The sequence below is a fragment of the Abramis brama genome (assembly GCF_963993115.1).
Source record: "Abramis brama genome assembly, chromosome: 12".
In the NCBI taxonomy this organism is placed as follows: Eukaryota; Metazoa; Chordata; class Actinopteri; order Cypriniformes; family Leuciscidae; genus Abramis; species Abramis brama.
The window spans coordinates 36218569-36241138 of record NC_139974.1 but is presented as its reverse complement, the minus strand read 5'-3'; the positions used below and the strand labels follow the sequence as shown (position 1 = coordinate 36241138).

The 22570-nt window shown below is 36.3% G+C and overlaps 2 protein-coding genes across 2 annotated transcripts; both read right to left on the bottom strand.

Annotated features, from left to right (window-relative positions):
- Nucleotides 1-1069: 1069 nt before the first annotated feature.
- Nucleotides 1070-13432, bottom strand: hepacam2 (HEPACAM family member 2). Its single transcript, XM_084131354.1, has 9 exons — nt 13153-13432; nt 7059-7406; nt 6234-6518; nt 5036-5332; nt 3074-3199; nt 2445-2466; nt 2324-2358; nt 1795-1868; nt 1070-1715 (listed from the first exon to the last, which is right to left on the bottom strand). The coding sequence occupies exons 1-9, from the start codon at nt 13211-13213 to the stop codon at nt 1605-1607; spliced, it is 1359 nt and encodes a 452-aa protein (XP_083987480.1). The 5' UTR covers nt 13214-13432; the 3' UTR covers nt 1070-1604.
- A 2711-nt stretch (nt 13433-16143) lies between these two features.
- fam133b (family with sequence similarity 133 member B) lies at nt 16144-21852 on the bottom strand. Its single transcript, XM_084130503.1, has 11 exons — nt 21681-21852; nt 21086-21183; nt 20917-20995; nt 20737-20820; nt 20276-20314; nt 19986-20060; nt 19793-19891; nt 18834-18881; nt 17695-17775; nt 17533-17583; nt 16144-16605 (listed from the first exon to the last, which is right to left on the bottom strand). The coding sequence occupies exons 1-11, from the start codon at nt 21702-21704 to the stop codon at nt 16516-16518; spliced, it is 768 nt and encodes a 255-aa protein (XP_083986629.1). The 5' UTR covers nt 21705-21852; the 3' UTR covers nt 16144-16515.
- Between the last annotated feature and the right edge of the window lie 718 nt (nt 21853-22570).

The window sequence follows — 22570 nt, the reverse complement described above, 5'->3', positions numbered from 1 at the left end:
GCACAGAGGATAGAGTCACGAATCAGAAGCACACAAATGAGAAGTCTAAAACAAGAATTTTCAAAGAGAAATGTCGGAGGAGCTTGAGTTCGTTGCCCTAGTTGTTTTAACCGTGAGAGGCGTCTCCTCTCACCAAAGCTTACTCTAACTCCTACATCTTACGTCATGCGTCGGGTCAGAGGTCACTCTTCCACCGGAACTAGACTCGCATACGGCTGTTACCGGAAGCCAGTGATTATATTTTATAAATATGAAAATTTTCTTACAAAAACACATCGCTTTGCTTCAGAAGGCCTTTATTAACCCCCTGGAGCCGTATGGTATGGATTATGGATTATTATGATGGATGGATGCGCTTTTTGGGGCTTCAAAATTTAAGGTACCATTCACTCCCATTGTAAAGCATGGAAGAGCCAGGATATTTTTGCTTGATATTTAACTCTGCTTGTGTTTGGGTGAAAGAAGAAACTCATGTACACTTAGGATGGCTTGAGGGAGATTAAATTATGGGATAAATTGTATTTTTGGGTGAACTAACCTTTAATGTAATTTATCAGCAAAATATGTGCACACTACCATACTTACAAAAATTCTAATGATCTTTATTAAATTTTAAACACATTTATTGATGCACAAATAAGCAAAAAGAGACTAAACAATCTTGAGCTAAAATTTAAATTTTTAAAGACATTATCTCTAAAGTGTTGTGGAGAGTTACTTAAAAGTAATGCATTACAATATTGTGTTACTCCCTAAAAAATAACTTATTGCATTACTCAGTTACTTTATGGTAAGTAATGCATTACATCACTTTTGCGGTTTCTTTTTCTCATTTGGGCAATAACCATTATGTTTACACAGCGCACACAACACCTCTGCACTCACTCCTGGTTTCTCTCAACATGGAAACATGAGAGGTGTCAGTCAATAAATGGGAGAACAAAGTAACTTGCAAAAAGAAAGTAACTTTGATATTTCTTGTACATTTAAATATAATGTGTTAATTTACTATTATATTATATTATATCTTATATTTAATTAAAAAAAAATAGAATGCAAATATATTTTTAAAAACCTTTATTTTGAAATTACGAATGCATGCATCTGTGTTTAAAATGTGAACAGGTGCAACATAGAAAACAAAACAGACAGATGATGTCTGTTTTACATTCGAAAACATGAAATGTGGCGTCTCTAAAATGTAATGAGCAATATCACAGAATACACTGCAGTGTGCAAAAAATACAGTTTCAAAGTACAAAATGCATACATATTTACATTTATTATGCAAGAAAAAACGATTGTAAGACGACAACTGTATTTATATATAAATACTCTTAGTTTTTCATTAAGCATGTTGCTATACAGAATAAAATCTCATGGTTCTCTTTCTTATATATTTTTTAAGACAATAAAAACAAAAAAGTGCCCAGCACAAGTTTATGTTTTTCAGATTTTAGGAAGTATAAAAAGGAAGTATAAAAATGAATAACTGTAAAGCAAAAGACGTGCTTAAATGTGTGACTGGGAAAAAATGGCACAAAAAATAATGAGTAAAATGCATTTAATCTTTACATCTGAGCACACGTGACCATCCACCTCTCTCATTTCAAAAGACTCAGTGTAGGAGTTTCAGGCACATGTCTGATGACATCATAGATGGTGGTATGCAAATCTCTGACTGAATCGAGCCGTGCCAAAGACCTGCAGGATGCCTGGAAAACAGAGGGAAGAAATAATAAACTGATCTGGGGCAAAACTCCCCATGCAAAATAGCAAAGTGATTATTTCTACCTGTGTTGAATCCATTTTCTCAGGGACAGAGACAAATTCATAGATGCCAAAGTCTTCAGTTGCATCTTCATGACCTGCAAATATTATTCAGATTAGTGTATATATAATACAAAGCTAAATTTAGGCAAGTAATATAAATATGTTTACTTTATTTGCCATTAACTTCTACTGAGATCTATATTATGCGATGTTTTAAAAGCTATTTGTTTCCATTAGACAGCGTATGAATCATTTTATCCACCTTTTTAGTTCACTAGCACGCTAGTTTACTTTAGAAAGTAAGTAGTTACCGTAATAATATCCTATTTATTTTCAAAAGGGAGTGACAGTGTACGTGGCCAAGTAAAGCCAAACCAGCAAGGTGGAATTTTTTTTTTTTTTTAAAGCGTATGCTGACAGAAACCAAGCAGATATGATTATGGTTGTAATGTTAATGGGACTGGGGAGTTTGTTTGTACAGAGAGGCAGTGTACACATCAGTGCTTAACAACACAGGTATATTATAGTCTGAGGCGTGCAGTAAACGTACCGGAGCGGTGCAGTCCTCTCTGCTCTGTCGTAGGCCTGGAGGACAGGATCAATCCATCAATGACGTCACAGAAATCAATACATTTATCACATGCTTGTAGAAATTAGAATAATTTTCTTACCGCTTGTAGATGGTCTTTATCACTGTAGAAAAAATAAAATCAGTTAAACATTATTTCTGTCTCAGTAACTGTGGCCAGTTTAAATAAAGCCTGACAAACACTAAATGAATAATTAAAGAGCCCTTGAAATCAGATATTCGTTTTCTGTCCTGTGTTGACAAATTTCGGTAACATTAGAATAATGGACCATCATTAATAAGTAACTATGCAGGAAGTAATGCAGGACTAATCTAGCACTAGATTTACATTTCGGCTACTACTATTAACTAGTATAGAAACAAGCATAACTAATCAGTAGGAGATAGTTCCTTATTAGGTAATCAATCATTTCTTAATGAGATTAGCCTAATTAATAACTATTAACTAACTGACAAATTATAGAGAACATTATCATGAGTCTGAGATGTAATCAGTCATCTTTTTTACTCTGAATATAGTCATAAAACTATACTAGTTGTACTATACTATACTAATTACTCAAGCGTTACCTAGTCACTCTGCAGGAACTGCTAGTGATCTGGACTACTATTTTAAAGTGAAAAAGATGTTTTTTGAATAACTGACTTTGTTCAAATGACACATTATTAAGGTGATGCATGAATATTGTTGAAAGCAGAATGATATCATACTTCTTTTTGGATGGCAGCTCTTCCTTAGGAGCACAAACATCATACACACAATGATGACGACTGAGAAGACTGTGATGAAAGTCAATGAAGACAGCGCACTCCCTTCCTGGATATATTTCGCTTTTCCTGGAAACAGATCGATATATCAGCATTGCATTTTATATTTTGTAATAAATCATATCTGGTGTGTGATCTTCATCTTTCAACAACCAAGAACTTGCATTGCATGTTTGCATTCAAAGTAAATACACTGAAACAAAATTCACGGCCTGTAATGATGTAAACAATAAGACCAGGTGCTGGCCCCTATTTACTTTCCAGTGGAACAGCAAGACTTAATCACAGGTGGGACAGATTTACTTAGCAACTGGAGAACAAAAAAACAAAAAACAGCTTGCCACGACCATGCAGTGTGACAATGGATGGAACAAAGGAATAACAAACAGGACAGATTAACTGATAACACCAAAGGCAATGACAATTTTTGTAATGTGTGCAAAATACATTATGTATCATTACTATTATTCAGTTATTTAAAGCTTCAATAATGTCGGTCTACTTCAGTTTGATCAGGTCAGAAGAATTTAAAAGGTTAATTAAAGGTAGGGTAGGCAATTTCGGAACGGCTAGCAATAGCAAGCTAGCTTTGACAAGTAGGTATAGCTGCAGACCAGAGATCTCCAAAATGGGGCGTGAACTCCAAAAGTGGGCAGAACCTCCACAAGGGGGCAGGGTCTCCACTCGCAAAGACTTGCACCATTGGTTATGGCTTAAACCAATTCTCATTGACTTACATTTCACAATAAAATAATATAATAATATAATAATTTAAAATAAAAAGTTATTTTTACATGTGGGAAAGTTGTACTCTATTGCTTTGTTCTAATGGTGCGTTCACACCAAACGCGAATAGAGCGTCAGATTCGCGTCTATCGCGTCTAGTTAGTCGTTTGAACATTTCAAACATTTCATTCTCGCGAATAAAAACATCCCGCGAAAAGGAGTGTGACATCATCATCAACAACAACAACACAATTTATTTCTGCCATAATTTTTCCGTCATGTCTGAAATAAAGGATATTGCTGCTTTGTACTTGTTGTGGAAGTCCCAAATACGGAGGAAAGCCAAACGCCGACGTGTCTGGGTTCACAGCACCATCAAGAGGCGCACTCAACTCGGTGAATTTCACCGTCTTCACGCGAATTTTCCGCTCGAGTTGAAATATTTCAACTTGCGCGGAAGACGCGATTGAGGCGATTATCGAGCATTCGCGGCAAACGCGTCGCCCAATTCGCGTCATTCGCACCGCCCGGCGCGAATTCGCGTCTATGCGCATCTTTGCATTGACTTTGTATGTAATCTACTCGTGCAAATAATTAAATTCGCGTTTGGTGTGAACACACCATAAGTGATGCTCGGTGCAACTAAAAAGGTCCAACTGTCTGGTGAGGTCCGGTTGGGGATATACAAACGGCCCGGCTCGGCGATCTCGTTTCGTATGATCTTATTAACTGCTTATCTCCTGAACTGCCATTTGCTTTAATACTCTATTCAGCATAAATCCTGCCCTGCAGTCGATTTCATTGGTTAAGGTTAGGGTGTAGGGTAGGTTTAGGGGTTTGCATTAGTTGTTGTCGGACCGAATGCAGTGATTGGACGAACATTTCTTGGTTCTGAGACTTACACAGAAGATATATGTAATTTTTTTTAAAATATTTAGAGCACTTCTATTATTGATTGCTATCAGGATGTGAACAGAGTTTCAACCAGAATGACAAAAATTGTTTATAATAATTCTGAAAAAAATTGCCTACCCTACCTTTAATTTTGAAATTACCATCATTATTTTTAGATGTGCATCAATAGGAGTTTTTGGGATTCCAACACAAACCCAGTAAAGACAGATCAACAGAACATGAACTAATGTTCAGATCCAAAACAGTAGGTGGCAGCAAACATACCTGTAATTCTGGCCACCACCAGTGTAAACTTGGTCTCGTCCTGCTTCTTCGTCACATTGTTGAATGCTCTACACAAGAACTCTTTACCCTGAGGTAACTCATACGGCTTCACTTCAAACCGCGGTCCGATCATGAGAACCTCTGTGTCGTTCTTTGTTTTAGAGATCCAGGCGCAGGTGTTGGGAGGGTTCGAGTCCGCATAACACTCAAAAAAGACCATTTCCCCTGGGTTTACTGTGAACACGTTTTCAGTTTTAAGACATTGGTCAGAATTTACTGCCAGGTTATAAGGCCCATCTGAAAAATGTGGTAAAGTAGCAAAAAACATTATTAGTGGTTTGTTTTTACAAACATTCATTTTTTTTATTTCATTGCAATTTTCTATTACTTTGTTTTAGTTCTACCAGACTAAAGTTCTAGTTCTAGCTCAATGTATTCTTTTTTTTAATCAACACCTGAATGTGGGTAAATTGCATTTTTTTTCCCTCAAAGACTACAACATGCAAAAGCAGTTCTTTTATCACTTGTTGTGCTCCTTGTTTTGATCCAGATTCAGTACTCTTTCATAAAATGCATAACAGCGCCCCCTACTGTATAAAAGTGAAAACACGAAAAAGCCGGTAAATTCCGTCAATGGCAGGGAAGCGTTGTCTCATAAATGACGGAAAATTCTGTCAATGCCGGGGAAAGAGTTAATTACTATAAACAGTTCATAGTATTTCTTTATTCTGTGAGTTATATTGTACAACAACACGAAGGTTAAGGAGGAAAATTGAGTGATTTTTCAACTGATCATGTGATTTCAAAATGGCGGCCCCCATGAGGAGACCCTCTTCATGTAAAATAAATCAGCTTTTATTAGGCTACTGAAATTAGTCTTCATCTCATGTGAGTGTACGTGATTTTAAACATATTTTTCAAAAAATACTAATGATTTTTTTAGTGGTAAAACTTTTTAATGAGGAAAAAATTAGGCTTTGCACCTTTAATAGTTTGACCCACATTCATCTATCTTTGCTTTAATATAAAAGGCGTGTCAGGACAGATCATGTCTAACGTTTGCGTTACAATGCAAACAGCAGTTAATTCTCAGGCTGCAGGAGGAACCTGCTGGACAGTGTGCAATAATGATGTAATGATTTACACATGGGATGATAACAGATGATAAATGAGCCAGAACAGAATGACAGATACTCACAGAACACACTGAGGTCAGCCTGTTTGCTTGTCTGACTGCTAATGTGGTTTTTCGCCACACAAACGTATTGGCCGATGTCTTCTTTCTTGACAGGGTTTATTACAAGCGTCCGATGATCTTGTGAGAATGTATGCCGGTCACTTGGACCAACAAAAAAGTTGTTCTTTAGCCATTCGAACTGAACATCTGTCCCATGTTCAACTGAGCAAGTCAGCGTCACATTGTCCATGTCTTCCACAATTTCTGATTCTGGAGTCTTACTAATTATGGGGACGGACACAGGCACTGGAAGCAGACAAGACATAAAACTGAGTGTTTACAAGAAAAGAGTATTTTCTCTGAAATATGTATGTATATGGCAGCCCGTTTCCATCTCAGAGAAAAAAACAGTAATTGTACGTTTTTATTTGGACTTTTTATCTCATAAACATAACTTTTTAATTCATAATTCTGACATTTGAAGACATAATTTAGATTTAGTTTGTAAATTTTGACTTTTTAAGTCATTTAAGTCATAATTTTTACTTTTTAAGTTATAATTACAACTTTTTAAGTCGTGATTTCAATGTAGTAGCTCATAATTGCGTCTTTTTAAGTAATAATTCAAACTTTTTAAGTCATAATTCCTAATTTAGTATGCAATAATTTAGATTTTTAAGTCATAATTTCAACAATTTAAATTGACTGTCATAATTTCAACATTTTATGCCATAATTATGACTTACCAGAGCATGATTTGTTTATTATCTGGCAGAAATGGGCTTCCATAGGAAACAGACTTGCATTTGTATGAGAACCCAAAAAACACTCAAACTCGGCTCTTACCGCTGACTGTGACCGTTACTCTTTTAATGACAACCACTGGACTAGAGCTTTTCGGGAGGATCATGTTGATCTTCAGCTCGTATTCCCCCTGTGTGTCCTCATCCAGATGCACAAAATATAGTGAGAAATCAGGCAAATTGAGCACCGTATTGTTTTTTAGGCACAGATCTGGGATGACATTGCTCCCTTTGAAAGTGACCAAATGAGTGGAATTGGGCTTAGTTTTATACCAGGTCCCCTGGAACTCTACATTCTGAACATCAAAATGAGTCTCAACTCTGAGGACCATAGAGTCGCCCATTTTCCCATGCTGAACGGGCTCCAGTGAAATGTATTCGGAGTCTGTACCTGTTCAAAAGAGAGTGTAAAATGGTGTTTAATGACTTGTACTGTCAAAAAATATTTAAGATATACACAAATAATTAGTTTTATGTAATGTCTTTAGAGTTCAATTTGGAGGCGAAGTCAACATGGATTCCCTTTAAATGTTTTTTTCAGAAAAGCAGTTTTAGATTTATGATTAAAATAAGGTCTACAGAGGTGGACAGTAACAAAGTACATTTACTTGAGTACTGTACTTAAGTACACTTTACACTTTAAGTGCACAGATTGACGTCAGAACCCGACGTCGGATTGACGTTGGATTTTGGTTGGAAATGAAAGTTGGGTTGGCGTCTAGAACCCGACTGATTTTGGTTTTGTTGATGTTGTCAACGTTGGGTTTGGTCTTCTAAATGCGACTTTTGTCATTGTTGTGGAGCACATTAGCTTATAGACAACAGTAAGGCTAACATATTCATACTAAAAAACAAAAAACATTAAATAGGGCACTATTTGGGTGTCCGAATCTCACATTCAATCCCACTACTGGAACTGTGTTCTAGAAATAAATTTGATATTGATATGAGGGTAGGTAGGCATAGATTCAGAGGCATAAGGTACTGTAAGTATTACATATAACAATGCAACAATAATAAAACAATGCATTGACTTTTACTTTTTACTTTTGATACTTAAGTACTTTAAAAAAAAAAAGTACTTCTGTACTTTTACTTCAGTAAAAATCGGTCTTTACAACTTTTACTATGTAACGGAGTAATATTTTACCAGTAGTATCTGTACTTTCACTCGAGTAAGGAAGTTGTGTACTTTGTCCACCTCTGAAGGTCTATGAAACTTAAAGAGAATTTCATCTTTTGTTCTACAGCATAAATGAAACAGTCATAGCTAAAATGTGAAGTTTGAAAGTAATGTATGTTCAAATGCCTTTATGTAGCAAATTAACATCTTGCATTTCTCAGATTTTAAGACTAAAAAGCTTAACAGCTCTATTGTCTCTTGTGATGAACGTGAAAAAAAAATCTGATTTTTTTTTAGTGGTGCCGTTTTTGTGAGTAAAAAATGACATTTTAACAAAAGTAAATCACACCCCTTGTGGGGAAAAAAATACACTTTAGCGTACTTTTAAAAATGTACTTATTACGGAAACAAAAGAATAAAAGTGCAAACTGAATGTTATGCTTTTTATAACACGCAACTGCATGCATTCAATTTAAATGTATTATAGTTTACATTTAAATTAAATGCAGTTAGTTGAACTTAAGAGACTTTCTGACCCACTTAAGTACATCTTTATATGTAATTTCAAAGGTTCTTCAATTGTCTTTGAAATATAAGCATAGCAAAAGATTATTAAAACATAATGATTTCAAATGTACTTTAAAGTTAAGTAACAGTCATGAAAGTGAACACTTCAGTGGCATTTCATTTCATTAATATTATATTATCTGCACAGGTTTTTATTAAAAATATAGCCTACTTTTATTATTTGAAGTACACTACAAATGCACATTCAGCATAATTGAGGACACTACTTTTTCACAAGGAACTACAAACACTGAACTTTCCACAAAGCAAATACCATCTATATGTACAACATAACACCATCCTAGGCTTCAAATGCTCAATATTCAACTTTTCGGTCATTTGGGTGGAACGGTACTGCGTAAAACCAAGCAATGTTTCTCATTAACAGTGACATCGCTGATTAAAACATTAATCGAAATCCGTTGCTAATCCGAGCAGTTTTCCTTCTCTTTTGGTTCACTTGGGCACTTCAATTAACTGTACAAAAAGAAGATTGCAGAATAAGACATACCCTACCCCCTCACATAATCTGCAATTCCAGCATGACGCTGGATTTATCCATCATTAATAAGTTCATACACACAGATCTGCCTTTGCCCTCTCCGCTTGATCAAGCCTGCATGAGCAAATATTGACCAGCTTCTCAGAACGATAGCGATCAAACATCAAGTCCTCTCTAATTTGTCTGAACTGGTCGGTGAGCAAACACTCAGTGAGGAACAGCTATCACACGTTACATGAAGTCATACAGACCTCCGTATCAGTGATCACATAAGTAATGCTCCGATAATGCTGTAAAGAGAGTGCACTGCACTCTATTGAACTATCTCATTTACTTAAGGATAAGATTTCTTTAGCATGGACACAGTGATGGTAGGCTTCTTTAACTGACAGATGTTAATCTGCATTAGGTTGCTAGGCAAGGCCGTGTGGCAGCAGGCAGGCATAGACAGTTTCACTCCTCCCTCGCTCTATCGCTCTCAGACCCCTTCACTACCCGAACACGGCCATCTCCACCCCCTACTCGCTTTATCGGCCAGCTGACAGACAATGTTGTGCATTACAATAGACAACTGTGTGGCTCGTGTTGTGCGCTAAATAATAAATAAAGACACCCCTATTGCACGCACATCAGAGAACCAGAGGGCAGGTTCAGTGGAAGTAAAAGTGTGCATGAGCTTACGCCACACTTATCGCTCAAAGTGTGCTTGGCCTGTTCTGGTCTTATTGTCTCCAAACAAGGATTATTTCTGGGATAGCAACAGCGCACTTAGACCACCACAACAAAAGGCATTAGGTATTGAGCTGTTCACACCAACAAGCAAGCCATCAACTCCCAAAACACAAACAAACACTGCTATTTGCTATTCACATCCCATGACGGTCCAGTACAGACATTTGCGCTGTAACCAAAATGCACATACAAATGTGTGGACTGGAAAATTAACAAAAGCCTGACTGTGAATAATCCACTAAGCCTTGAATGTTTGTGCATGTGTATTTTTAAAGCATCATGTGAGACAAAAATCAAAATGTAGGAAGCATCTGTCACAAGAGTATGAGTCATATATGTGTCTATATATATATATATAGACACACACACTGTATTTTCATATATATTTATACTTATGATTATTTATTATGATGATGACTGTTGACTTATGACGATATCCTTCATAAGATTATGTCAGGTAAAAAAAAAAAAAGATATATTATACAGTATATATATATATATATATTTATAGTGAATTTCACTCTAAAATGTATTTAATTAGATGATATATAATTATATATATATATATATATACATACATACATACTTTCTTATTTTTATCTTGAAATATGATATTACATATTTGTAATTATTACAATCTGTAAAAAAAAAAATGGGAATTTATTAAATTTTTTAATTTAATTTATATAAATTTAAATAAATAAAAATGTCATATATATATACAGTGAGGAAAATAAGTATTTGAACACCCTGCTATTTTGCAAGTTCTCCTACTTAGAAATCATGGAGGGTTCTGAAATTGTCATCGTAGGTGCATGTCCACTGTGAGAGACATAATCTAAAAAAAAAAATCCAGAAATCACAATGTATGATTTTTTAACTATTTATTTGTATGATACAGCTGCAAATAAGTATTTGAACACCTGAGAAAATCAATGTTAATATTTGGTACAGTAGCCTTTGTTTGCAATTACAGAGGTCAAACGTTTCCTGTAGTTTTTCACCAGGTTTGCACACACTGCAGGAGGGATTTTGGCCCACTCCTCCACACAGATCTTCTCTAGATCAGTCAGGTTTCTGGGCTGTCGCTGAGAAACACGGAGTTTGAGCTCCCTCCAAAGATTCTCTATTGGGTTTAGGTCTGGAGACTGGCTAGGCCACGCCAGAACCTTGATATGCTTCTTACAGAGCCACTCCTTGGTTATCCTGGCTGTGTGCTTCGGGTCATTGTCATGTTAGAAGACCCAGCCTCGACCCATCTTCAATGCTCTAACTGAGGGAAGGAGGTTGTTCCCCAAAATCTCGCAATACATGGCCCCGGTCATCCTCTCCTTAATACAGTGCAGTCGCCCTGTCCCATGTGCAGAAAAACACCCCCAAAGCATGATGCTACCACCCCCATGTTTCACAGTAGGGATGGTGTTCTTGGGATGGTACTCATCATTCTTCTTCCTCCAAACACGTTTAGTGGAATTATGACCAAAAAGTTCTATTTTGGTCTCATCTGACCACATGACTTTCTCCCATGACTCCTCTGGATCATCCAAATGGTCATTGGCAAACTTAAGACGGGCCTCGACATGTGCTGGTTTAAGCAGGGGAACCTTCCGTGCCATGCATGATTTCAAACCATGACGTCTTGGTGTATTACCAACAGTAACCTTGGAAACGGTGGTCCCAGCTCTTTTCAGGTCATTGACCAGCTCCTCCCGTGTAGTTCTGGGCTGATTTCTCACCTTTCTTAGGATCATTGAGACCCCACGAGGTGAGATCTTGCATGGAGCCCCAGTCCGAGGGAGATTGACAGTCATGTTTAGCTTCTTCCATTTTCTAATGATTGCTCCAACAGTGAACCTTTTTTCACCAAGCTGCTTGGCAATTTCCCCGTAGCCCTTTCCAGCCTTGTGGAGGTGTACAATTTTGTCTCTAGTGTCTTTGGACAGCTCTTTGGTCTTGGCCATGTTAGTAGTTGGATTCTTACTGATTGTATGGGGTGGACAGGTGTCTTTATGCAGCTAACGACCTCAAACAGGTGCATCTAATTTAGGATAATAAATGGAGTGGAGGTGGACATTTTAAAGGCAGATTAACAGGTCTTTGAGGGTCAGAATTCTAGCTGATAGACAGGTGTTCAAATACTTATTTGCAGCTGTGTCATACAAAGAAATAGTTAAAAAATCATATATTGTGATTTCTGGATTTTTTTTTTTAGATTATGTCTCTCACAGTGGACATGCACCTACGATGACAATTTCAGACCCCTCCATGATTTCCAAGTGGGAGAACTTGCAAAATAGCAGGGTGTTCAAATACTTATTTTCCTCACTGTATATATATATACACACACACACACACACACACACATATATATATATATATATATAATTTTATTTTGTGTATTAATTGAAAAGGATTTATGAAAACAGTGATTTTTGACAACAGTAATACATAGGACAAATATTAAGATTATGACAATCTGTGCTTATCTTAATGTTAAGTTAAAATGTTCAAAAATTAATTTAGCACACAATAATAAAACTATAATCCCACCACATTTAAAAACATTGAACATGAAATCATACAGATTTGTTTAAATAAAAAAATCTAAATTAAATTCAGTATAATAAAATAAAATAATTAACGTTTTTAAATATCTATTTATTTACTTTTGTCCTATAAAATGAAATGGAATTGTGAAAAATTCAATTTAAAACAACATAAGGACAAATACTGACAGTCACAGTAAAAATCTATTCCATCGAAATTTTCAAAATGGAAGTGAAAATTTCCAAATGTAGGAAGTAATCGCCACACTATCTCAGAATTGCAGAATTAAAATCAAATCACAGTTTCAGTCTTTCAGGTTCTGCACCTGACATAATCTTAATGTGCAGAGAAGCATGTTTTTGCTGAAAGTCAACAGTCATCATCATAATAAATAATAATTAAAGGTATCCATCCACCATCTTCCTGAAGTATAAATATTAATGTATATGCACATAACTTTGAATGACATTTTAATTTATTATTCTGCAAATTTCAAAAAATTTAAATGTATTTAATTAGATGATGTCCCAAAATATTGGCTTTCTCTTAATGGCTCAACCTCAAACTTTTGGCCAAAAATTACTGTAAAAAAAAATTTACTGAAAGTTTTGATGTGTGACATCACTGCTGCCATAGTCATTCAAACAGCAATAAAAATCAACTTACCAGGAACGAAGAGAAATAAGATGCACATCAGAAGAAACATGGTGACTCCAACACATTCCATCTCTGCTGTATAATCTCCAGAAGCTGTGTGACAAGAAAAGGGAACTGGTGACAGTATTTGCCAGGGAAATGAGAGAACCTAGTCTAAGCCCCGCCCACGTGCCATTTAGACACATACACCTGGACGAGCTTCCAAAACACTGCTGTCACCCTGAGGGCCAGAGACAGTCTCACCGATACACACTCACTGCAGATGTACACAGCTTAAACACACAGTGTCATATGATCAAGGGAAGTTCTGGTAAACACACATACTGCTACAGGTGTGAAACCAGCGCAGACTGACGTTTAAGTACGAGACAGACACAGGGACATTCAGTGCAGAGACATGCAAAGTTTCATCTGAAACCAGGAAGACACAATGTTTTCAAGAACTATCACACACATAAATAGCCAGAAGTGACCTAAAATTGTCATTTAATCCGAGTGTGGAAGAGCTATCGAAGAAAAAGGTTAATAGATCATGCTCATAAACCTCAGATTAAGACTAATGTATCATTGAATACTTTTGCGCAGTTAAGGACAAATGAATTTCAGGGAAAGTGTCACTCCACAATCTCTCCTACCATTAGACTAATTTAGATTCATCATGGATCATGTGACACTGAAGGCTGGAGAAATGATGCTGGAAATTCAGCTTTGCATCACAGGAATAAATTACATTTTAAAATACACTGGCCGGCCAAAAACAATTCACTGTTTGGATTTAAATAGGCAAATACTTAAGAGTCTACGACTGTCCCCAGAGCCACATACTACATATTACGTAATTGCCACGGACCAATGGTAGTTCGAAGGCATTTACCAGCCAAACAAACTTCTTTTGGCCTGATTTTGTTCGAAACTGTCATTGAAAGTCTTTGGGATGTGCTGGACTCTTGCATTGTAAATACAAGATCTTGACCAAAATTTTGTGCCCCTCTTGATGGAAATAACATCACCACATTTATTTCCATCAAGAGGTGCATACATTTTTGGTCAAGATCTTGTATTGACGATACAAGAGTCCAGCACTCTGTAAAGTCTCCTCCAGCACATCCCAAAGACTTCCAATGAATTTAGGGTCTGGACTCAGAGGAGCCACTTCAAGTGTGCAAATGATTCTTCATGCTTTCTCCCAGCCATTCATTCACAATTTGAGCCGGATGAAACTTGACATTGTCATCCTGGAATATGGCCATGATGTGTCTTCCTACATGGTTGTTTAAGAAATGAAAAGCTACACTTCAGTAGGCCTAATTATGGTTAAAAGAACTGTTCCGAACAAACATAATTGCTGCAATAATGATCCAGTCATAGCAAGGTTATTTTCGTAAACGAAAACTGAAACTAAGACTAAAACTATTGGTCAAAAAACATTTTCGTAAACTGAAATAAAATAGAAATTTCAACATAAATGAAAAACTAAAACTAAACGAAACTAACAACAGTTACTGAAATACTAATTGAAAGAAAATAATAATTAGCAAAAATAAATAATGGTTTTCGCAATTAAAAAGCTCTCATCCTGTACCGGAAAATCACTTTTTTCCATTCCACTGTGCGCTACTTTATTTTTCAATGTATGACCATTGCGCTCAAGTCTCGCGTCTTTTGCAGCGTCTCGCGCATGACACGACCATGGACACGACACGGCACCCAAGTTAAAATAAATTCAACTTTTAAAAGACGCGTATCGAGACCTTGCGCTTTTTCCCCATTCCACTGCCCACGTCTTTTTTCCGTTTTTCAAAGCAAAACCGCTTTCTGTGTGAACCGGCCCTAAGAAGCAGAAATGGCCAAATAATTATTTGCATCATGCCTAGACCTTTTGCAAATAGAGCTGTACCTTAATTCCAGGTAAGATAACCATCTCACGTGAAACTAGCCTAAACAAGATAGGCCTACCACACATATATAATTAGACAAGATACCACACTAACGGAAAAAACAAATAGCATGTAGGCCAGAAATAGAGTACATTTGTCAGAGTAGAAGTAGGCTATAAATGTCTGATCTGAATAGAACATTTGAATATGAGTATAACTATGATTTTAAACGATGCAATAGACAAAAAGCATAAATGGGTCAATGCAAGAATAATGTTTGAAAGGATTAATCATAGAAATAACCTTAAAGAATAATCATAATAATCATAGCATATCTTTTTCTTATACACCACGTTTAACAAGATTTCATTTTTAATAGGAATGAGTATGAATGAATAATTTGTACTTTTTAGTTGCATTTGTTTGGTTCTTTGTTCATTCTCAAACAATTATTTTATTTTTATTATTAAGAGGTTTTCACAAGAGTTGACTGTAAACTGCAAACATCAAACTTTGCTGAAATTAAATGTGTTCTATTAACTCTGCTAAACTATAATTACTAAAACTGAAACTAAATATTTAAAAACTATATAGAAATGTGTTCACAAAATAAAAACTAAACTAAAACTAACAAAACCATTAATGAAACTAGCTAAAACTAAACTGAAATGTATAGGAAATATGAAAATATTAAAATGAAAACTAATTAAAAAATGCAAAACTATAATAACCTTGAGTCAGACTCTGAAGCATTTGCCTATTTAAATCCAAACTGCAACTTTTGGCTGGGCAATGTATATTCAAATAGAAAACGGTTATTTTTAATGATCAAAATATTTCACTGTATCAAATAAATGCAGCCTTAGTGTTATAACTCAAACTGGTAAGTTTGTTAGCCTTTTCAAACTATCTTTTAAAAGCACTGGCTCATAAGAGTCATTTGTGCCATTTTTTCACAGTATACACACTCTTTATTGCATCACATTTAACACAGACTGCAAACTCACATTCACAACCTGGGTAAAATGATTAGTTTTTTTCGTGCAGGAAACACTGGTTCATTCTAACGTCACAGAATGAAATCAATTGTTGGTTCATAGGGAAAAACAGAAGCAAGAATTTTCTAAAAATATTTAATGCAAATTCAACTTCCTTTACAACCCATAAACCAGCATTTCTAATCCACATCAGCACAAACATACTGTACACAGGGCCAGCATTGGTGTAAATGACTTTTATTTGGACTGAGAATCATCTGCTTTAAAAAACAAACAAAGCGAGCATAATGAACCCCAAACCCCTTTCAAGTCCCCCAACCACTTGATCCTCTCATCCAAGTCGGCCACAGTGCCGGCCGGTGCCAAGAAGCACCCGCATGTAAGAGTCACTTGAACAGATATCTAATGGGGATTATTCTCCCACAGTCTGGCAAGAGCTCCGTCTCCTTTCACACTCAATTCCAGCCGTCCGTCACGCAGGACGTCACACTAGCCCTTCAGTCCAACTCAGAGCCAGAAGTCTTCCTCTTTTTCTTCCTGCTGTGTTTCTTATGCTTCTTCTTTTTCTTTTTCTTCTTAGACTTATCCTATAAAGATATAAAAAAAACTGTCATTAATTATTAAAATGCCCCTTTTTCGAACATTACCTTTCATGCAGTGTGTAATATAGCTGTTTATGAATGTAAAAGGTCTGCAAAGTTTTAAAGATCAAAGTGCGAGAAAAATAAAGTTATTGTCTCCTAAAAGAAAGAATCGATTCTGAACTGGCAATTCCAGTCTCACTTCCTGATACATACCTGCTTAACAATGTAACAAATTTGCATAATGCCAGCCTATAGTCTTCATCGTCTGCCTGCGAACAACATCTACTTTGACCCTCAAACACTGTAGCTGTAGCTGAGAGTTTGGTTCATGTTGTTCATGTCGAGAAGATGCTGTTTTCAGTGCTGTGAATCCACTTTGCTGCACTTCAAAAGGATGAGGACTCAGGCTCGAATTGATACGGAAAAACCGACACTATCGTTACTGTTCATATCTCTGAGTATCAAGTGCTGAGGAAGCTTCCGGAGCTGAAAATCAGATATGGAAATAGGCGGTTCGTTTCCGAGATGCGCTGTAAGCGGTCGACCAATCACAACAGACTGGGCCATCTGACCAATCAGAGCAGAGTAGGCTCTCTGAAAGGACGAGTTTAGAGAGACTGAATCTTCTAACAAACCGTTTTCAGAATCTTCAGAGAAATGAGGTGATGTGCAACGTATATTATGAGAAAAGTGATTTTTGACCTTGGATGCATTTAAACCTACTGTAGGAGACCTCAAACAAAAAAAGACCAAATCTTAAAAGACCTTTAAAATAGCATAATAGGGGCTTACATTTAAGTTCTGTTTTGCGAATCCACTCTTTATAACATTTCTGTGAGTGATGCGGGTAGCATGTTCAGTCGTTTCTGCCCTCATAAGGGCAAAAACAAGCCCAAGTCATGGATAAGCCGTTTTACACTGAAGACTTACTGTAATTTTATCCTTCTCTTCACTACTGTGTTTCTTTTTTTTGGGCTCGGCCTAAAAAAACAAAAACATTTACAGATGAGTTTCGCATGTCACATGGTATTTGCTGCGCTAAAACAGTTTAATGACACATATTAAGGTCACAGAGGGTTTAGACACTCTTACGTCTCGGTCTACATCAGACTCGTCTGAAGACTCAGAGTGACTCCTTTCAGCTTTCCTCTTCCTGCGACCATCCTTTTCATCCTTTCAAACAAAAACATTTTGTTCATGATACTGATACAAAGTTTTTGGTCTGTAAGTTTTTTATTTTTAAGTTTTATTTGATTATAAATACAGTAAAAAACAGAAATATTATTACAATTTAAAATAACTGTTTCCTGAATATATTTCAAAATGTAATTTATTCCTGTGATAAAACTGAATTTTTAGCATAATTACTCCAGTCTTCAGTGTCACATGATCCTTCAGAAATCATTCTAATCTAATATGCCGGATATGGTACTATGAACTGTTGTTATACTAGAAAGAAAAAAATATATATCAAAAACTCTATTTTTGTGTTTGAAATTGAGGGTGATTTCATTCTTTATTTCTTTAATGTCTTCAAAGTGATAGTTCACCAATGAAAATTATGTCATTAATCACTCACCCTCATGTCGTTCCAAACCCGTAAGACTTTCGTTCATCTTCAGAACACAAATGAAGATATTTATGATGAAATCTGAGAGCTTTCTGTTCCTCCATTGACAGCAACTACCACTTTGACGTTTCAAAAAGTTCATAAAGAGATTGTAAAACTAATCCATATGAATTGAGCGGTTTACTCCAAATTTTTTGAAGAGACTCGATCGCTTTATATGATGAACAGATTGAAATCAGGATTTTATTCACATTTAAACATTGATCAGCGAACATAAACAGAAGCTCAACCGAACCTGCGTAACACGAGAATGAACCTCACTGGTTCTCACACGTCAAGCGAACATGCTTGAACTTCGGTTTACCACAACTGATGTGTGAGTTGATGAATGTTTATATGTCAATAAAAGCCTAAATCGCTCAATTCATATGGATTAGTTTTACGATCTCTTTATGAACTTTTTAAAGCGTCACAGTGGTAGTTGCGTAGCTGTCAGTGGAGGGACAGAAAGATCTCAGATTTCATCAAAAAGATCTTCATTTGTGTTCTGAAGATGAACGAAAGTCTTACGGGTTGGGAACGACATGAGGGTGAGTGATTAATGATAGAATGTTCATTTTTGGGTGAACTATCACTTTAAAAAAAAATGAGTTTTCAGTACCTTGACTTTCTCTCCATCCATTTTCTTCCTTTTTTTCTTGGATGACTCCTAGAGATAAAAGACATCAGGAATCAAGTCTTGACAAATATCTTCATTATCACCAGCAATTGAGCTTTTATGTTAATTCAGCAGTGGAAATGAATATTCATGAAGACAAATCAACAGCAATTTCTACAAAAGCTGCCAATCTAGAATAATGTGTAATACATTGTGGATAGTTAAGGCCCCGATATACTCACGCCAAAGTTCTTTTTCATTCTTCGCTTAGATGTAAAAAGAAGTTTGAAATACCTTTTGCAGCGGTATACTGTTAGCGAGCATGACGCCGCCCGCGCTGCTGAGAGCGACATTAAGATGAATGTGGAAATATGTGCTGCGCGCTTTCCTCTCAATAACAAAATAAACACACAATAAAAATGACAGCGGTGAGAAAACAAGTTAAGAAAGCATCTGATCATAGTGATGTGGATGTTTGCACAAGCTCTCCATTCAGCACTCTAATCAAATCACATCATGTTTATTTATAGCCCTTTATTTAAAAGATTGCTTTAAATGAAGCAACTTTACAGTATTAAACATGAAAAAACAGTCAGTGTCGCTTTTTATTAGATTTACAATTTAATTTTCTACCGTGTTCATGTCTGACCTCAACAGACTGAACAGAAGTAATGATGAGCCGAAGAAGATTTCCACGTCAAATAGGGCAGAGCCCCAGTTCGAAGGCATTTACCAGCTAGAGCGAACATTTCTGGAAAGTTTGCTTTAACGAGCTGTTTCAAACTCCCAAAACAAACTTTTTTTTTTGGCCTGATTTTGTTCAAAATGACGTCACACAACTTAGTTCTTCAATTTTGCTTTAAGTATATCGGGGCCTTTACGGTTAAGCCAGACACTTCCATAACTGACAAGACCAATCTTTTTAAACTATGTTTTTCCTTGAAGATATAAACCAACAATACCCTGCTATCAGTCTCGGACTCCGTGTCAGAGTCATCAGACGCTCTCCGGGCACAGGATCTTTTTCTCTTTTTCTTCTTTTTCATATTTTTCTTATCATCCTGAAAATGCAGTAAACAGGAGAATGCTCAGGGATAATGCATGGTCATTTTAACAATGCAAGCAAATAAACGAGCATATTAGACATCATCTTACATCATCTTCAGAGTCTGAGGGGGAACTGGAGAAGGAATCAGAACTCGATGAGGAGGAGGAGGAAGATGAGGAATGCTTGACCAAATACAACAGATGCAGAATTTGTTAGATTTTAAGTCACTTAAAACTGACCCTGTGGATAACAGAGCAGATTGATCCTGAATACTCTACAAAAGCACATGCCTTTTCCAGTTTGGAACATTATTTAAAACTAATATTCCACTTTTCCATTATCAATTAATTGCTGGTTTACAGTTGCTCAAGATATGAAAATGGAGAGCTCTCCTCACCCTACTGGACTTTTTCTTCTCTTTCTCCTTCTTCTTTTTCTGGAAATCACAAAGATAAATATCAGATAAACATCTGATACCACCAGACAACCAACAACAAACCAGGGGCCTCATTTATAAAGACATGCAAAGAAAGATCCTAAAAGTGAGCATACAACACTTTCCGAAATGTTCCTCTGAATGATTTATAAAATGTCTATATGCCTAACGCATCCCTCTTTTTAAAAACACACTTCCTCTTGAATTCAAGCACAATGTGAACAACTCAAATATTAATATAATTAATTATCTTCAATATCTGATGTTGTATTATTTAATGTTTAAAAATGTGACGCTCTTCAGTTGCAAGAACATTTTCATGTCAGTTTCTGCCATCATAAATCCTGTTTTGCTTCTCACTTTTGATGTAGGATGAAATCCACTGAAATTGGGATCAAATCTGACTGTACACCAACTCTTACCTCCTTCTTTTCCTTTTCTTTTTCTTTCTTTTCACCTCCACCAAGTACCTTCTCCCTGTTTTTCTCCAGTTCCTTCTTCCATCTCTGAGAAAAATGAGAGAGAGCGCATATGATCCAAACATTAGATCTAAGTCTATTGGAAATCCACTGACTTATAAAATGCATTAACAAAACATCTACCTCATTCATTCGGTCCTCAAAATCAGCCAGGGCTCTGGAGCCTTTCTTCTTCTTTTCCAGCTGTTCTTTTACCTCCTCCCTGACATACAAGACAAACAGACATGCGCATAAAGTAATATGCCATCAAAATCATATCCACAACCGATTCATCATCAGTTTTGACCAGTACCATGATGGCCGTGGTCTGCTGAGATAATCCTGAATGGTGGTTCCGGTGTTGGGTGCAGGTCCTCTGGCTCTGGCAGCAGCTATTGGATTCAAGTACGCCTGAAACACAATCATATTTCAACATTAATAATCCAACGAGCACACCCTTTGAAAAAGTACAAAACAGAGACTTGATAAACACCCTTCAGCATGCACTGCTAAAATAACTGCATAGTGCTACTACTTTTTATCAGTTTAAACTACGAATGCAATACTTTTCACATGCTCAACAGAAAGACAGCAGCAAACTTGTCTGTATAAAGGGACATTTAAGTGGAATAACTGTTATATGTGCTAGCTGAGTTAGCATGTCTGAGCCACATACCTTAACCATACTAGCCTGCTATCTAAGCAATAGCCACATTTTGCAAGCGTGTCAGACTGAAAACATAAAACTATCTATATCAACTGTCTAAAGAGCTTACTCATTCATTCTGAGAGTGGACGTGGCTAATATGTTTGACTAATGTTAAGTGTTTTGACGCGTTAGCATTGCGGCTTAAAGGCCTCTTGGTTATTTTACTTGGAATACAAGTCCGTAAACTACCTTTACTTACCACTCTGTTATCTCGCTTGCCCATTTCTGCAGATTTTACCTTAAGTCTAAAGGCCAAAATCTATGAAATTCGCCTTTTGTTTACATGTCTCTGGTGCTGTCGGTGGCTCTCAGTGTGCAGAGAGAATTTCTGAATAATTGCCAACTAGCGGTTGTTCAGCAACATGTTCACTAGAGGGCGCCTTCTCCTCTTATTTGGTCATTAAAGTTTCCAACATGGAATATTGCAGTATTTATAATAAATTATTCATCTGTGCACATCATTGTTATTTTTTTTTATTATTCATGATCGTAATCTTTCATTAAAATAACTTCCCTTCCCTCTGACGTGTTCACTGGCGCGAGGGCGGGACTACATTTTTCTCATTCCAGAAACTTCCATTTCATCTCGAATTCAAATGCAATGTTTGTTTTTTTTCACTCAATCATCACTACTAGACATTGTAGGCCTATGTATTGTAAAACTGCATGTTTTCTAGCAAAAACGACGTGATCTGGTAAAAAACGGTTTATGGTGGTTTAAAGAGATATTTTCTAATGGAATTAGTTAGGGAAAGTTAGGATTTTTTTTTGCCAATCTGCAAAACATTTTCTTACCAATAGCTATTTTTACCATGTGTTCCTATAGGTGTCTAGTAACACCTCCCAATTTATCCACGGCCAAATCCTCGGGGAAACGCCTGGAGAGGCAATCAAAGTTGGGGTGCCCAGACGTCCTGGGTAAAAATAATGAATTTAAATTTTTTTTTTTTTTCAATATTACCTTTTGAGATGTCTAACTAGGGGTTTTTAGGGGTGCCGAATCTATCCCAGCCATTAGTTTCGAGTAAAAATTACTCCAAGTCCATACAAAAACCACATAAAAATGGTTTTATTGAACAATTACAAAAC

What these genes read in the sequence shown, in the direction of transcription:
- hepacam2 (XM_084131354.1), bottom strand. Translation starts at nt 13,213, where the DNA reads ATGGAATGTGTTGGAGTCACCATGTTTCTTCTGATGTGCATCTTATTT. An exon ending in GAGAGGACTGCACCGCTCCG is followed by an intron (nt 1,869 to 2,323) that starts GTACGTTTACTG and finishes TAATATTTGCAG; the next exon opens with GTCATGAAGATGCAACTGAA. An exon ending in AGAAAATGGATTCAACACAG is followed by an intron (nt 1,716 to 1,794) that starts GTAGAAATAATC and finishes TCTGTTTTCCAG; the next exon opens with GCATCCTGCAGGTCTTTGGC.
- fam133b (XM_084130503.1), bottom strand. Translation starts at nt 21,704, where the DNA reads ATGGGCAAGCGAGATAACAGAGTG. An exon ending in CCTCAGACTCTGAAGATGAT is followed by an intron (nt 19,892 to 19,985) that starts GTAAGATGATGT and finishes CTGCATTTTCAG; the next exon opens with GATGATAAGAAAAATATGAA. An exon ending in AAGAGAAGGATAAAATTACA is followed by an intron (nt 16,606 to 17,532) that starts GTAAGTCTTCAG and finishes ATATCTTTATAG; the next exon opens with GATAAGTCTAAGAAGAAAAA.